Source organism: Dromiciops gliroides, chromosome 3 (assembly GCF_019393635.1).
Source record: "Dromiciops gliroides isolate mDroGli1 chromosome 3, mDroGli1.pri, whole genome shotgun sequence".
NCBI lineage: Eukaryota > Metazoa > Chordata > Mammalia > Microbiotheria > Microbiotheriidae > Dromiciops > Dromiciops gliroides.
Window position 1 is genome coordinate 612,715,328 of NC_057863.1, and position 17,779 is coordinate 612,733,106.

General features: G+C 45.3%; 1 protein-coding gene across 3 annotated transcripts in view; it reads left to right on the forward strand.

Moving 5' to 3' along the window:
• Positions 1-17,779, forward strand: part of ECE1 (endothelin converting enzyme 1) — a 203,161-nt gene that overhangs the window by 142,830 nt on the left and 42,552 nt on the right. For all 3 annotated transcript variants that reach the window (XM_043992075.1, XM_043992076.1, XM_043992074.1), the window contains exons 5-8: positions 6,021-6,142; positions 7,524-7,670; positions 9,360-9,425; positions 12,540-12,731. In XM_043992075.1, the coding sequence (XP_043848010.1) occupies positions 6,021-6,142; positions 7,524-7,670; positions 9,360-9,425; positions 12,540-12,731 (527 nt within the window). The remainder of the gene's footprint in view (positions 1-6,020; positions 6,143-7,523; positions 7,671-9,359; positions 9,426-12,539; positions 12,732-17,779) is intronic.

Below are 17,779 nucleotides of genomic sequence, written 5' to 3' on the forward strand. Positions count from 1 at the left end.
AGCTAAGTGGCGCAATAGATAAAGCACTGACCTTGGATTCAGGAGGACCTGAGTTCAAATCCGACCTCAGACACATGACACTAGCTGTGTGACCCTGGGCAAGTCACTTAACCCTCACTGCCCTACAAAAAAACAAAACAAATGTTTAAATTTTTTTGTGGGGCAATGAGGGTTAAGTGACTTGCCCAGGGTCACACAGCTAGTAAGTGTCAAGTGTCTGAGGTCAGATTTGAACTCAGGTCTTCCTGAATGTAGGGCTGGTGCTTTATCCACTGTGCCACCTAAACTGCCCACAACATTGTGTTCTAAGGTCCTTCCTAGTTCTGATATTCTGTGCTCTTAAGGTCCTTCCTATTTCTAACTTTCTATGTTCTAAGGTCTTTCCTAGCTATAACATTCTTTGTTCCAAGTTCTCTCCCAAGTCTTACATTTTATGTTTTAAGGTACCCCCCCCTTTCTAGTATTCTGTGTTCAGAGGGTTCTTCCAGGCTCTGATGTTCAGTGTTCTGAGGCTTCTCTCAGCTCTAGCACTCTGTGTTCCAAGTTCAGATTCCATATTCTCAGGGCTTCTCCTAGCTCACCTAAGCCTCTTTTAGTTCTGACATCATATGTTCTAAGAGCCCCTTTAACACTAATATTTTGTAATTCCTTGACTCACTTGATCATAGAAATTATTTACTTCCTGATGGGGCTGGGATTGATTTCCACTCTTTTTCCTGTGCCCTCTGCCAAGTTTCCAGCGTGGGTTGGTGCCCCTCCCATAATCCTTTCCTCTGGAGCTGCTGCTCATTGAGGTCTTGGTCATACTACAGTGTGGGACATTGAGGAGATGCTTTGTCTACTGAGTAGGCTTTCTTCCTTAGGCAATAGCCCAGTGACACCTTAATGAATGACCTAGTCACAAACTCACAGGATCCCAGATAGAAGGAGCCTCAGAGCTGTCTAAGATTCCTACTTTAAAACACATGGGAAGGGGCAGCTAGGTGGCGCAGTCGATAAAGCACCGGCCCTGGATTCAGGAGGACCTGAGTTCAAATCCAGCCTCAGACACCTGACACTTACTAGCTGTGTGACCCTGGGCAAGTCACTTAACCCCAATTGCCTCAACAACAACAACAAATTGAAACTAATATGTTTGCCATTTTCACTTTTTTGAAGATAGCAGTCCTACTCTTAATTATTCTCCTCTCCATGTTAGATAATCAATTTAATTTCCAGTTCTTTCAGCTGATGCTTGTGTGGCCTAGTCTCCAGGCCCATCCTCACTGCCCTGGTCATGATTATCTGAACTTTCTCTAATTTATTAATATTCTAAGTCATAGTGTCACAGTTTTCTAAGATGTTCTAACCAGGGCAAAGAACAATAGGACCCCTGTACTCCTGTGCACTAGAGTTGAAAGTCCTCATTTTACAGATGAGGAAACTGAGGCTGAGAGAGAGGGGAAGTGACTTCTCCAAGGCCACATAGCTAGGAAGTAGCTGAGTTGGGATTTGACCTCAGGTTGGCTGACTCTGGATCTATTGCTCCTCCCACTAGACTACAACAATTCTATTTTTCAAAACAACTTGACTCAGACCTGTGGTTTCATTGGAGTAGAGAACATGAGATGAGAGACTTCAAGTCTCCTGACTCCTAGCCTGCTTCTCTTGTGTGTGTATGTGTGTGCGCGCGCGGCAATGAGGATTAAGTGACTTGCCCAGGGTCACACAGCTAGTAAGTGTCAAGTGTCTGAGGCTGGATTTGAACTCAGGTCCTTCTGAATCCAAGGCCAGTGCTTTATCCACTGTGCCACCTAGCTGCGCCCCCAGCCTACTTCTGTTTCCTCCATCACTACCTTGAACCCAGGGCTTCCTGATTCAGAGGCTAGAATGCTCCTCAGAATAACAGCTGACTATGATTTATACTGGTTCTCTTATTTGAGCCTCACATCAGCCTCTGGGAGGTAATTGTTGCCATTATACCCATTCAACAGATGAGAAAGCTGAGGCCAAGAGAAGTGACATGATTTCCCAGTGGCCTGATTGGAACCCCATGGTCCTTGGCAGTCAAATCCAGGTCTGGGTTGGCCTCCCTGGGGGCCTCTTAGTGCATCAGGCTCCTCCCCTGGCTTTGTTGGGGAGGGGCATCCAGTCCCCCAAGCCTGGTAATTTACTGGAACTTTGGGAGGCCCGGCCCGGGAGCTGTGCTTACCATTCTTTCCAGTGCCTTTGTTTGGATCTCTTATCTCTAGTGACCTTCCTCTGGCCACGGAGGGAGGGTGAGGGTGGGGCCCCAACCTGGCACAGGCTTTTTCTGGCCCAGACACCAACCCCTCCTCTTCCCCCCCCCAACCACAGCCTTGGCATTTCAGGGTCTAAACTGGAGCCAGATGTTTGATCTGGGGCAGCTACTGCTTCCTGGGGGCCCTGGTGCTTGAGCCCAGACTCTGGCTTGGTCCTTCAACCCTCCTGTCTTCACAGGAGGAAGGGAGGAGCAGCTTCTGGGCTGTTGCTGAGGAGGGGTTCCCATAGAAACGCAGGTTTCTCTGTGTGACGCCTCTGACTCCTCTTCTCCTCCCCCTCCCTTCTCCCAGCTGCTTTCTCACGCAAACAAGAGTGTTGTGCTGGAAAGCCAGGCTGCTTGGAGATTATGTGTTCCCTCCGGCTTGGAACCCTGGGAGGGCCCCCTCTGCTTGCCCTGTTCCCCTCTCCCTCTCCTCTATCCCATCCCACTCCAACTGCTCTTCTCATTTTTACCCCTCATCCTCCCTCTTTTCTTTCCCCAATCCTCTCCTGATTTCCCTCTCCCTCCCTCTTTTAGACTCCTAACCCTTCCTCTTCCTTCTCCCCATCTTTGCCCATCTCTTTTTCTCTTTCTCCCTCTTCCTCTTCTCCCTTCCCCCCTCTCCCTGCCCTTCCCCCTGTACTCATTCCCTGTCCCTATCCTCTTCCCCCTCTCTTCTTATACATCCCCCCTCCTCCAGTTTGTATCTTCTTTCCCCTTCTTTATCGTCTCTCTGTTCTTTTCCCCTCTTATATCCCCTCTCTTCCTCTCCCTCTCTTTCCCTTACTTTATGCCTATCCTCCTCTTCATCTTCTTTACCTTCTTCCTTCTCTTCTTTTTCTTCTTTTTCTCTGGCCTTTCCTCCTCTCTCTCTCTCTCTCTCTCTCTCTCTCTCTCTCTCTCTCTCTCTCCCCTCTTCTCTCCCTCTTCTCCCCCTCCTTCCTTCCCTCTCTCCTCTCTTTTACTCTTCACTTTCTCCTCTCTCTTCTCTCCTCTTTTTCTCTTTCCTATCTCTCCCCCATCCTCCCCTTCTCTTCACTCTTTCTCCCTTTTTCTCTCCTCTCTCCTCTTTCTTCACTCTTTCTCTCCTCTCTCTCCCTCCCTCTCTCCTCTTTTCATTCTTTCGCTCTTTCCTCTCTCTTTTTCTCTTCTCTCTCTCTCCCCCTTATCCCCTTTATCCCCTTCCCCCTCCCTCTTCTTTCACTCCCTTTCCTTCCTCTCTCTCTCTCATCTCTAGTTTACCTTTCTCTTTTTCTCATCTTATGGCACAGAAAACTGCTACTTTTACCAAAATGCTTCCTGCTCCCCCTTCCTAGACTAATGCTAATTTTTTGGGGGGTATGGGGCAATGAGAGTTAAATGACTTGCCCAGGGTCACACAACTGGTGTCAAGTGTCTGATGTAAGGTTTGAACTCAGGTCCTCCTGAATCCAGGGCTGGTGCTTTATCCACTGCACCACCTAGCTGCCCCCCAGACTTTTTTTTTTTTTTTGCGGGGCAGTGGGGGTTAAGTGACTTGCCCAGGGTCACACAGCTAGTAAGTGTCAAGTGTCTGAGGCCGGATTTGAACTCAGGTACTCCTGAATCCAGGGCCAGTGCTTTATCCACTGCGCCACCTAGCCGCCCCCATGCCCCCCAGACTTTTAAAGCATTCTGTAAACCTTAAATCAATTTAAAATTGTAAGTTGTTCTTATTTCTACCACACTACACAGCCTCCATTCTTAACTATTCTTCATGGTCAGTTATGGTAAACAAGCATGTCTCAGGACTACAGTGTGAAATTTATCATCTACAAATGCAATTTCAGATGATTAAATGAAATCAACATCGATGTAATAAAAATTGACACACCATAGCCTTGTTTAATACAAATTAAATATAGATTATTGAGTTGGAAACCAACTATAGCATGCCTTAGTTAGAAGGGACCTTAGAACATAGGCTATCATAGATGGATGAGACCTTAGAACACAGAATGTCAGAGCTAAGAGGACCCTTAGAACATAGAATTTCAGAGCTGGGGGCAGGGCTTAGAACACAGGATGTCAGAACTGAGGGACTTCAAAACACAGAACCTTTCTAGCATTGACAGCCTATGTTCTAACATTCTGTGTTCTAAGGTCCTTTCAAGATCTGACATCCTATGTTCTATGGTTCCTGTTAGTGCTAACATTGTGTTCCAAGATCCCTCCTATTCTGACTTTTCATATTCTAAAATTATATGTTCTGTGTGGTCTCCCAGCCCAGACATTTCATGTCCCCAACAGTTTATGGCCTAAGCTCCTTTCTAGTTCTTTGTTCTGAAGTTCTGGGTCCTAAGTTCCCTTCTTTCTAAGATATTCTGTGTTTTAAGGATTCTTTCTTTTTCTTTTTTTTTCTTTCTTTCTTTTTCTTTTCTTTTTTTTTTTTTTTGCGGGGCAATGAGGGTTAACTGGCTTGCCAAGGGTCACACAGCTAGTAAGTGTCAAGTATTTGAGGCCGAATTTGAACTCAGGTCCTCCTGAATCCAGGGCTGGTGCTTTATCCACTGTGTCACCTAGCTGCCCCCTCTAAGGGTTCTTACAGGCCTGACATCCCATGTTTTAACATGTTCTAAGGGCCCTTATAGCTTAAACATTGATGATATAACTCTGACCCCACGATAACAACAGGCACTCAGAGGGTGTTTGTCCTTCCAAAGTATTATATGTCTCTGAAATTTTAACTGAAAAAAAGGCCAAAAAAAAAAAATGGGAGTGGTGGCTTCGCCAGGTTGCTAAGGAGGATCACCAAGAAATCACATGGATGTTTAAGGGTAACTAAAAACCTAACACAAGGAATGAAATGAGATGCAGTTTACAGGGAAGAGAAAGGGAAATGGAAAACAAGTCTTTAAATAGCCTGTGTACCTGAAGAGGATAAAGTGAGAGGGGAAATTAATTAATAATGAATGAGGCTTTGAGTAGTGTAGATGAGCTACAGCCTTAAGTAGAAAAAAAGATGAGCTGTGATCTGAAAATCGGGACAGACCCACATATTCCCCAGTTCCTCCCCCCTTCCTTCTTCCCCCCTCCAGATGGGAGAATTTTGTGGCAGAATGAAAAGACTAAAGGCCTTCCCCTACCTAAAGCTTCCCAAGCTTAAAATTTGGTGAATGAGGGAATAAGCACCTATGTGTGAGGCATTGTGCTATGCTTTGACAATTATAACCTCATGTGACCCTCACCGTAGGTGAGGTAGGTGCCTTATTTTCCCCATTTTACAGTTGAGGAAACTGAGGCAATCCGAGAGTAAGTGACTTGTCCAAGATTACCCAGCTAGTAGTCACATTTGAACTCAGGTCTTCCTGACAACAACCTGCCAGTCTATTTTCTAAGCTCCTTCCCACCTCTGCCCTTCTATGTCTTGAGGTTCCACGTTGCCCTGTCATTCGGTCAAAACTCCCTCCTAGTTCTGACATTCCAAGGCCTCTTCCAGCAGCCCATTATCCTTTCTTATTTTTTTCTTTCTTTCTTTTTTTTTTTTTGTGAGGCAATTGGGGTTAAGTGACTTGCCCAGGGTCACACAGCTAGTAAGTTGTCAAGTGTCTGAGGTCGGATTTGAACTCAGGTTCTCCTGTATCCAGGGCCAGTGCTCTATCCACTGTGCCACCTAGCTGCCCCTAGCCCAGGTTTTAAGATGACTTTCAGCTCAAGGTTCTCTGAAGGAGCTTGGTCCAGGAAGAGTAAAATCTCCCTAACTGGAGATCCCAGCTTCAACTGCCTCTTGTTCTTTCAGAGAATGCCACCGCCAGCACCAACGAGGCCGAGCGCAAGGCCCAGCAGTATTACCAGGCCTGTATGAACGAGTCCAAGATTGAGGAGCTGAAGGCAAGGCCCCTGATAGAGCTCATCGAGAAGGTGGGGCTCCCCTGCCCTCTTAGCCTGGCTTTGCTCCCCCTTGTCCTCCCCGCATCTCTCCCTGGCACTGCCCCTCCCAGGCCTCCCGGGAGGCCGCTCCCTTTCTCATTTTGTTGTTTACAGTTATTAGGAAACACACACTTTTCACAGGCTAAAGAATTCACAAAGAGGATTGTGTGTAAAAAACAATGAACTTCTCTTACCAATAGTTGCTCTCTTTTTAAGTGTGTATGCTCTGTGTCTGTGAAGGATCACCTCTCCAGGCAGGGAGCTTACACCTCTGGGATCACTGTCTACCCATAAGCACAGTGGACTGACCGGAAGGGATCTCTGACAGTTGAGGAAACTGAGGCCCAGGGAGGCGTAATTAGTATTGATTCTGTGCTCTTTCCACACGGCCTCCCCTTCTGACTCTGCTCTGATGGATGGTAGCAGGTTTTGAACAGGAAATTCTCAATGTCGCTACTTCCTTTTCCTCGAAGGATATATATATGCAAGACAGATGGTCTTGGCCCAGGATTAGAGAGAGACCTTCTCTGTGTGCAGGGAGCCCCCAGTGGCCTTTCTCCGCCCCCTCAGGAAATGGGTGGAGGGGCTTTTCAGCATTCCTTCGCCTCTTCTTCCCCGTGACATCACAGGGAGCAAGCTGAGCAGGGGACCTGTGGGCCACTAACCCAGGCACCAGGCACAGGATGATTGACTCTGAACACAGGCCCTCCCAGCTTTGACAGTCTGTGTCCCAAGGGCCTTCCCAAGCCCTGAAATTTGGTGTTCTCAGGGCCCTCCCAGCTCTGACATCCTGTGTTCTAAGGTCCCTCCCAGCTCTGGCACCCTTTGTTCCAAGACCCCTCCCAGCCCGGACATTCTGGGTTCTGAGGCCCCTCTTAGCCCTGACATTCTGGGTTCTATGGGCCCTCCCAGCCCTGACATCCTGTGTTCTAAGGGCCTTCCCAGCCCTGACAGTTTCTGTATATACCTTAGATGAAAAATATAATGATCACTTTTTGCCCTCTAAAATGTGACTTGTGAGCACCACATAAAGGTAACCCTCACACAAGGTTATACTAATGCCCACTATGCACCTGCTTACTGGATCCCGTTGTCTCTTTTCCCCATGTAACTTGAAGGGGGCTTGAACCTTGCAATCAGGAGACACTTGAATTTGAATTCTGGCTTTGCCACTTACTAGCTGTGTGGCTCTGGGCAAGTTTCTTTCTTTATCTGAGCCTCAGTTTCCATATCAGTAAAATGTCATAGTCCTTTCCCTAACTCATGGGGCTATGACAATAGAGACTGTTGTTTTTATTGCCCCAGTATGATTAGCAGGGGCTCTTGGCAGATCATCACGACTCTCACCTCTATTCTCTCTCATCTCCTTTAGCTTGGTGGCTGGAATATCACAGGACCCTGGAACAAGGACAACTTCCAAGAGACCCTGCAGGTGGTCACTGCTCACTACCGTACCTCCCCTTTCTTCTCTGTCTATGTCAGTGCTGACTCAAAGAACTCCAACAGCAATGTGATTCAGGTGAGCTCTACTCCCCGGGCCATTGGGGGCCAAGACCTCTGAACTGTATAAAGACATCTGGTCCTGGCCTTGAGCAGCCTTGCCTGGCTGAAAACATCTGGGCAGTTTGCCTGTCACCTGCCCAGGTAACCTCTTACCTGTGCCCCTCCCCCCCCTCCCAATCCAAAGAGAAGAGTCTTGCCTGAGGTCAAAGAAACTTTAGGTGGAAGAATCATTAGACTTGACATCCAGATCCAGTGTTTTTCCCCCAACATCATGATTCAGTCGGGCAATGTCTTTGGCCCTTTTTAAAATTATGCTATTTATTTTATTTAACGTTCATTTTAAAAAATTTTGAGTTCCCAGTTTTTTCCCTCCCTCTAGCCCCTCCTCCACCCACTGAGAAGGCAGGCAGTGTGTTATTAGTTATACATGTGAAATCATGTAAAACATTTTCATATTAGCTATGTTAGGAAAAAATCAAGAAAAATAAAATAAGTGGGAAAAGAATGCTTCAGTCTGTACTCAGACTTCATCAGTTCTCTCTGGAGGTGATTTCTCATCATGAGTCTTTTGGGATTGTCTTGAATTATTGTATTGATTGGAGTAGCTAAGTCTTTAACAGTTGATTATCATATAGTGTTGCTGTTACTGTGTATATTATTCTGGTTCTACTAACTTTGTATCAGTTCATATAAGTCTTTTCTGGGACCCTTGTCATTTCTTTCTTTTTTTTTTTTTTTTTTGGTGAGGCAATTGGGGTTAAGTGACTTGCCCAGGGTCACACAGCTAGTAAGTGTCAAGTGTCTGAGACTGGATTTGAACTCAGGTCCTCCTGAATCCAGGGCCGATGCTTTATCCACTGCGCCACCTAGCTGCCCCCCTCATCATTTCTTAAAACACATTCTAATAGTATTCCATCACAATCACATACCACAACTTGTTCAGCCATTCCCCAGTTGATGGGGATCACCTCAATTTCCAATTATTTACTATCACAAAAAGAGCTGCTATAAATATTTTTGCTACATATAGGTTTTGTTCCCTTTTCTTTGATCTTCTTAGGATATAGAACTAGTAGTTGTATTGCTGGTTCAGTTTGTATGCAGTTTTATAGCATTTTGGGCATGGTTTCATTTGTTTGTTGGTTTTTTTGGTTTTTTGTTTTGTTTTGGGGTTTTTTTGCAGGGCAGTGGGGGTTAAGTGACTTTCCCAGGGTCACATAGCTAGTAAGTGTCAAGTATCTGAGGGTGGATTTAAACTCAAGTCCTCCTGAATCCAGAGCTGGTGCGTTATCCACTGTGCCACCTAGCTGCCTCTTTGGGCATAGTTTCGAATTGTTCTGCAGAATGGTTGGACCAATTCACAACTCCATTAGCAGTGCATTAGTGTACCCATTTTTTCCATATCCCCTCTAGCATTTTTCATTTTCCTTTTCTGTCATGTGAGCCCATCTGATAGGTGATAGATACCTCAGTGTTTTGATTTTCATTTCTCTAATCAAAGGTAATTTAAAGCATTTTTTTTATGTGACTATCGAAAGCTTTGATTTCTTCTGAAAACTGCCTGTTCATATCCTTTGACCATTTATCAATTGGGGAATGGCTCTTATTTTTATAAATTTGGCTCAGTTCCCTATATATTAGAGAAATGAGATATGTTTGGCCTGTGTTCTTGATGATAACCAGTGCTTCTTTTGTCTTATTCTAGGTGGACCAGTCTGGTTTAGGCTTACCTTCTAGAGATTATTATCTGAATAAGACAGAAAATGAGAAGGTGAGTATCACTAATCAGAGACCCCCAACTCCTCATGGTCCCAGGGTACTTTCTCTAAGTACAAGGACCTCATCTTTCCCCTTCCCACCTCTTCTTTCTTTCTCTCCCCTCCTCTTCTCTCCCCTCCCCTCCAATAGACCTTTTTTATGAGCCCATCCCCACCAGGGAGTGTCAGAAGCTAGCAAAGTGCAAAGATGCCATTTGACTGATGTGATATCAGCAGTAAACCCCCTGGGCAAAGAAGTAGTCTTCCCTGAACAAGTCACACAAGGCTCAGAGCAGGAGACAAATGAGCTTCCTCTGTGTTTCAGTGGGAGATGCCCCTGGGCAGAGTTGCACAAAGCTTTCCTGCCTAGAATGGGAAAGAAAAACAAATGATTGTTAAATGAATGAATGAATGTTTGAGTGTTGAAATTCATTCTATAAATGTAACTAGTCATAGAGCAAGTTTAACTTATCTCATTGAGGCTTAATGTTAAATTATTAAATTTATGATAAAACATCTATTTTTTTAAAGGCCTGTGAGGTTTTAGTGGGTTTGGGAGATCAACAGTGTAAGGTACCTGCCAAAAATCATCTTGGGCTGCAGTTTAGAGACGTCATGGCCAGAGCTGACCAGGGAGGTGAATGTCTTGTTGTTCTCCGCCTTGGTCAGACAGAAGCGGTGTCTGGAGTACTGTGATCCCCTCTGGGCTCCCCACATTTTAGGAAGGACTTGGATAGGTTAGAAAATATCCAAAGGAAAGCCGTATCCTGAATCACAAAGGGCCTAGAATCCAGGCTGGATATTTTCTTTCTTCCTTCCTTCCTTTCTTTCTTTTTCTTTCTTTCTTTTTCTTTTTCGTTCCTTCCTTTCTATCTCTCTATCTCTATTACTGTATCTTAATATAATTTATTTCCTTTATAATTCTATACACTTTATGTTATGCATCCAAAAACATTCTTCTGAGTAGTGGCTCTTCTTAGGCTTCCTCAGACTGCCTAAGGAGTCCCTGATACAAAAGAGGTTAAGGTTGTTGTTCATTTGTCTCAGTCATGTCCGACTCTTTGTGACCCCATTTGGGATTTTCTTGGCAGAGATATTAAAGTGGTCTTCCATTTCCTTCTCTAGCTCATTTGAAACTGAGGCAAACAGACTTACCCAGGGTCACATAGCTACTAAGTGTCTCAGGCTGGATTTGTCTACCTCTCTAACTTTATCTTCAAAGTCCTTTTTGAGCACCTCTGTGGCCTGAGACCAATTCATATTTTGGAAGCTTTAGATAAAGGGGCCCTGACATTGACATCTTCCTCTGAGGGTGCACCTCGATCTTCCTTGTTACTGAAGAAACTTTCGATAGTCCTCACCTTTCTCTGTCTGCTCATCTTGCCTTTCTTTTACTTGACTTTTAGCAACTTAAAGTGGGGAAGTGTTTCCAGGCTGCAGTATCCCAAGCTTCAGGAGGTCCCAGGTGGTATGATTTAAGGAGGAGCAGGTTCTTCATTCACCTGGCCTGTTTCCTGGTCCATAGATGACCCCAGACCAACTTGCTAATCAACCAGCTTTGTGTGTTGTGGTTGTTAGCTCTGACAAGCCTGTGCCACTCCCTGACCTGTGCCACTGCTACTCAAGCCTACCTCCTGATTCCTAGCATGGGTGAAAAACCCAAGTTCCACCTCAGCACCAGCAGAGAGACCCCTGTAATCTCCCCCCTGCCAAGGGCTTAGCCCTCTCCCCAGACTGTGAGCTTAGTTCCAGATGACATTGGCACTGCAGCTGATTTAGAGGCTCTGGGGATCTCTTTCTCTGGCAAGGCCTTCCTGGGACTGGATCTGTGTCAGCATGACTGTGGGGTTGGGCTCCACTCCTGTCTCAGCACAACATCTCCCTCCTTTTGACCTTCTAAGATGTCCTTGGTTGGAAAATGATCTCATCAAATTCTTCTGGGGATTTTGCTGTTCCAGGAATTCCTTGACTTTTATCTTGCTATTGGACTTCAATTCTCAGGCTGGATTTGAACTCAGGTCTTCCTGACTCTAGGCCTGGTACTCTATCCACTGTATCACCTACCTGCCCTCCAAAAGATTAAGGACCCAAAAGAGGTTAAGGACCCCTGGTTTAAAAGAACCACACATAAAACTGGATGTTTGCCCTGTAGAAGAAGAGGCTTGGGGTGGAAGGACAGTCTTTGGACTGTCATGGGACATGCCCTTAGCTAAGCAGCCGTAGTTCTGCTTGGCCCCAGAAGGCAGAACCAGGAGGATTGTGTGCTGGCTGCAGAGGCAGATTTAGGTCCGAGGTCAGGAAAGACTTCCCAGTGGTCCTCCTTTCAAGCAAAGGCTGGGATGGACGTAGTGACCTGTCTGGTGTGTTATTGAGGACTCCTACTTCCCTTTCTAGTGCCAAGGTTCTAGAATTCTGTGAAAGAACAAAGAGTCAAGTGAAGACCCTTCCCTAGCCCTGGAAGGCCATGTCATTCTTTCATTCAATGTTCAGCAAACATTTATTGAGTGCCTACTGTGTGTACTTCTCTGGTCATGACACTGGGGGGAAGGTAGATACTAAGATAGGCGAAACACAGTCTAGCAGAAGAAATAAGCCATGGACACAAATAAATAAAATGTAAAAAAGACAAGAATATGATCAATTCCTAAGAAGAGTACAAAACACCATGTATGTGATTGGAAAAATGAGCTGTCATTTCCATTGTGGGGACCAGGGAAGACTTCATAGGCAAGATATGGAAAGAGCTGCCAGTACTCAGGGTGCCAAATGAGACATAGTTTGAGACATGGCCCACTCAGGAATTTGCCTTTTTTTTTACTATGAATATTTTCTACAAGGGTTTTGTTCCAATGGCATGGGAAGTGGAAGGGAGACAAAAGAGATTTTTATCCATTAAAAAAAATTTAATTAAAAAAAAAAGGGGGGATCTTGATCTCGAGGTAGAAAGGACCCCAGAGGTTATCTGGCCTAAGACCCTCATTTTACAGATGAGGAAATGGGCCCCAAGAGGGGAAGTGAATTACTTGCCCAGTGTCCTGCAGAGAATTGGTATCCAAGGTAGGCCTAGAGCCCAGGTCCTTGGGTTTCCCATCTACTGCCCCTTCACTATGTCATCCTGCCTCTTCCAGGTCCTGACAGGCTACCTGAACTACATGGTGCAACTGGGCAAGCTCCTAGGAGGGGGAGATGAGGAATCCATTCGTGATCAGATGCAACAGATCTTGAACTTTGAGACAGCACTGGCCAACATCACCATCCCCCAGGAGAAGCGCCGAGACGAGGAGGTCATTTACCACAAAGTGTCCGCCGGAGATCTGCAGGTAACCAGGCTATCTCTCCTGGCAGAGGGCAGCAGCCCCCGGTTTGGCTCAGACCCTGCTGGGCTTCTTTTGGGACCCACATTCAGATGGGCTTTTTCTCCTCTTCCCTTCTCCAAGCTTTCTCACCTTAAAAAGCTAGGTCAGTGTTTAACTATCACTCATGTGCTCTTGTTCCAGTGCTATTTGAGGAATGATTGAAGGAAACAGGAATGTTTAGCCTAAAGAAGAAAAGACCCAGGGGGAACTTGCCAAGTGATTTCAGGAGTTTGATGAACTGTCCTATGGACGAGTGATCAGACTTGTTCTTAGCCCCTAAGGAATAAACTAGGAGCAACAGGGGCAAATTAGAGAGAGAATGATTTAAGGCTTTCTAATAATGACTCCATATTCTGAGATTCCAGTTTTGAAATTCTTTTTTTAATTTTATTTCTTTATTTCTGCATTAGTCATGTTGTGAAAGAAGAATCAGAACAAAAGGGAAAAAACTCAAAAAAGAAAAAAAAAAGTAGAAATAGTATGATTCAATCCAGTTTTGAAATTCTATAATTCCATTTCTAAGATTTTGTGGTTCTGAGCTTCTGTAGTTCCAGTCCTGAGATTCTGTGATTCCAGTCCTGAGATTCCATGATTCCAGCTCTGAGCCACTGTGATTGCAGTTTTGAGATTCTGTGATTCTATGAAGTTTCACAGTAACTTAAGGCTGCCACCTAGTGGTTTCCCACAGGTCTTTGTGAAAGCAGTTGAACAGCATGAATAAATCCCAAATATCTTATTTCATGCATTGTAGTTTACCAACTGTAAATTTATAACAACTTTTTGATCCCTTTTGATCCTCGGTTTCCTCCTTTGCAAGATAGGAATAGCAATCTTTGTACAACCATTCTCCACTTTGGGGAAGGAAACCTTAAAGTACCAGGTAACTTCAAGCTGTTATTATTATTGTCATCCATATTACATGTGAGAATCTGGGAGTTGTTTCCCCTTGCTGGACCTCCATTTTCTTATCTGTAAAATGAAGGAAATGGACCAGATCAAAGATTCTTAACCTTTTCTGTATCATGGACCCCTTGTGAAGTCTATGGATCCCTTCGCAGAATAAGGTTTCCAAATGAATAAAATTAAATACATAGGGTTATAAAGGAAATCAATTGCATTGAAATATAGTTATAAAATTGCAAAAAACCTCTAGTTTGCAGATCTGAAATCTGGTCTAGAGGTTCTAGAAGGTTCCTTCTAACTCTAAACTCTTTGACTACTGGTCTTATCAAACAGCATTCCCAGAATGCCCAGTCTGTTCGTTGCCAGGTGCTAAGCACCAAAGTCCCATCCATTTCTAAATTCTCTTGTCTTAGACAGCTTGTGCATCATCCCCATTTTTGTTGTTGTTGGTTGGTTGGTTTTCGTTTCTTCCCGCTGCCCCCCTTTTCCCATTTTGTTGATGAAGAGACAGATTTAGGGAAATTAATAGTACCTCTCACCTAGATGGTACTTTAAGGACATTATGTCATTTGTTCCTTACAACAATGCTATAAGGTAGTCATTACAAAGATTATTATCCCCATCTTACAGATGAGAAAACTTATTAACTCACATTCACATAGGGCATTAAGACTTTCAAGGGGCTTTACAGATATTCTCATTCGCTGCTCACAGCTGCCTTCACCAAGGTAGCTCATGTGTGTCTTACTATGCCCCCTCTACAGTTGAGGAAGCAGGAAGTCAGAGAACGAGTGATGATTTGCCCAAAGACACACAGCTCGTGAGAGTAAAAGCAGGCTCCTAACCCAGACAAGTGTACGTCAAGTGCTTGACTTGAAATTTCACCCTGTTTGTGTGTGTGTGTGTGTGTGTGTGTGTGTGTGTGTGTTTTGGGGAGAGAAGGGGAAAGGGCATGCCTACTATGAGATCAGCTTGGACCTCTGATTATTACCTCCTTGCTGTACTTTCTACCAAATTCTCCATCCTTTACTTTGTCTTTGTTCCTACTGTCTCCCCAACTGGAAAGAAATCTTCCCTTTTTCCTCAGTCCTCTCCTTCCCGTCTCATTCCAGCTAAATCTCCTCAACTTTTGCGGCCCAGCTCAAATCCAACCTCTTTCAGGAAGCCTTCCATCATGTCCCCGGCCAAAAATGAACTCTGCCTTCTTTGTTCCTCTGGCACATACTGTCTAGTGCCTTTTACATGTCACTTAGCTTGGGCTGCTTCCCATCATTGCTTAGAGCCCCACATGATGGTACTCCAGAGGGTCCCCAGCTAGTCCATCAGCTGAACAAGTATTAAATTTTGTACCTCTCTAATCTTGCTAAGATCTAAACTAGTTCCCCTCTGAGATCCATGTAGAGATTCTGGGATCTAGTTGAATTCAGGAATGAATGAATGAATGAATGGAGTGAATGAATGAATGAATGAAATGTCCTACAATTCCCTTGACGAGTGGTTACTCCATCTATCCAGTCTTCCAGTGATGAGGAATTCATTGTCTCCCAAGTTGGTCCATTCCACTTTGGGCAACTCTGATGGAGAGGCACTTGACTTGCACTAAATCTGCCTTCCTCTTACATCCACCCAGTATCCCTCTTCTCTGGGGCCAAGCAGAACAGGAATGACCTAACCCACTAGACAGCCATTCAGATATATGTTTGTGTATCTTGTCTTGCCTGTATGACCCCATAAGGGCAGGGACCGTGTCTTTTGCTGGCTGTCCCCAAAGATTTCCTACAGTTTTGGTTTTTTTGGGGTTTTTTTGTTTGTTGGTTGGTTGGGGTTTTTTGCAGGCAATGGGGGTTAAGTGACTTGCCCAGGGTCACACAGCTAGTAAGTGTCAAGTGTCTGAGGCCGGATTTGAACTCAGGTACTCCTGAATCCAGGGCCGGTGCTTAACCACTGCGCCATCTAGCTGCCCCCTTCCTACAATTTTGACCTTTAAATGCTTGATTTAGACTCTAAATCCAGGCCTTTTCCTACTTCTCGACCTCCCCTTTGTAGGGCCAGTGGCCTCCTACGTGGAGGATACAGGGTGCCTTACAACTCTCCCCCAGGGAGCCTAAAGGTCCCAGAATCCACCTGGAATCTATAAACATTGTCGGGAGGTGACAGGTGACATCAGGCACTGGAGGTGGAAGCTGTTGACAGAGGGTAGTGGGAGGGAGGTCTGTGGCCCCTGTTGCCAGGGGAGCCATCTGGTCCTGTTTTTCTTCTGTGGCCTTCGAAGGTCAAGCTGTTTGTGTCCCATTCATTAGGTCAGTTCCAGCTGCGAGGTTCCCAGCACACAGGTTGAGCCTTCCCATCTTCACAGCACCCCAGGTGGTGGGGGTAGGGTAGGACTGGCAGCTCTCTCTCCAGCAGTCCCTCCCAAGTGCTGAGGAAGGTGCCGGCTCCCCCTACAAGCCTTCCTCCATCCCTTCACCTGACCATGTGCCCTGTGGCTCCAGGGTTTGCCTGTCTTGTTTAGTTCTTCCTAATTGCAGGAGGAGAGAGTTTGGTGCAAAACATTTACCATTCTGGGTACTGAGGGGGGTAACCCCAGATTTAAATAAGCATTCCGGGTCCTCAAGAAGCTTACTGTCTAGGGGCAGCTATGTGGCACAGTGGATAGAGTACTGGCCCTGGAGTCAGGAGTACCTGAGTTCAAATCCAGCCTCAGACACTTAACACTTACTAGCTGTGTGACCCTGGGCAAGTCACTTAACCCCAGTTGCCTCATTTAAAAAAAAAAAAAAGAAGCTTACTGTCTATTAAGGAGATAGGAAACTAGGGTTACTGGGAAAGAGTATTGAATTTGGAGTCAGCAGACCTAGGATTGAATCCAACTGTTTCTTACTAACTGTGTGACTTTGGGCAAGTCTGTCAAATGAACGGATTAGACTTAGTCACCTCTGACATCCTTTTTTAGCTCTAGAGCTAAGAATCTGGGACTCTCCAGAGGTTGGTGGGTAGAGTATGTCCTGGCACGGTGGCAGAGGGCTGGACATGGAGTTGGCCAGTGTGGTCACCAGTCAGGGCAGCTGGGAAGGGACAGAGGAAGGAAAGGAAGAAGGAAGGAGAGGGAATGGGAAGGGAGGGGAGAAGAGGAGAGGGGAAGGACCCAAGGTTGTATGTTGCTTCAGCTCCTTACCCCTTGGCATCTCTAGGTCTCATTTTCTTCATCTGTAAAATGAGACTAATGATGACACTATTTCACAGGGTTATTGTGAGTTTCAAAGGAGGTTATATACATGTATAACATGTATATGTATGTATATCACATACATACATGTGCGAATGACACATGTGTGTCACCCATCCTAATAAAGCCTCCTACTGCCACTTGTCTGGACTCTCCCTGAATTCTTCCTCCAGGGCTTCTCACCCATACTTCATTTCATTGCGCGCGCGCGCACACACACACACACACACACACACACACACAAGAGAACTATTAATATTATAGTTTCAAAACAAGGCAGTTATTCAGTCGTATCTGACTCTCCGTGACCCCATTTGGGATTTTCTTGACAAAGATACTGGAGTAGTTTGCCATTTCCTTCTCTAACTCATTTTACAATGTGGAAACTGAGGCAAACAAGATGAAGTGACTCACCCAGGCTCACTCAGCTAGGAAGTGTCTGAGGTTGGATTCTTAAATTCAGGTCTTCCTGACTCCACTCTATCTACTGTGGCACCTAGCTGCCCTTCAGAATAATGCAGATGACCCTAATTCATAAAATCAACTGATCAATAAATTAGGGAGGTTACAAAAGAAAGTGTCATATAAGGGTCTATTACCAGTGGGGATAGGGGAAGGGAAGGCTTCCTGGAAGAGGTGGAATTTGAGCTAGGCTTTAAAGCAGGCTAAGAAATAAGTGAAGGGCAGCTAGGTGGCGCAGTGGATAGAGCATTGGCCCTGGATTCAGGAAGACTTGAGTTCAAATCCAGCCTCAGACACTTGACACTTAACTAACTGTGTGACCTTGGGCAAGTCACTTAACTCCAATTGCCTCACCAAAAAAAAAGAAAAGAAAAGAAAAGAAATAAGTGAGGGTGCAGCTAGGTGGCACAGTGGATAGAGC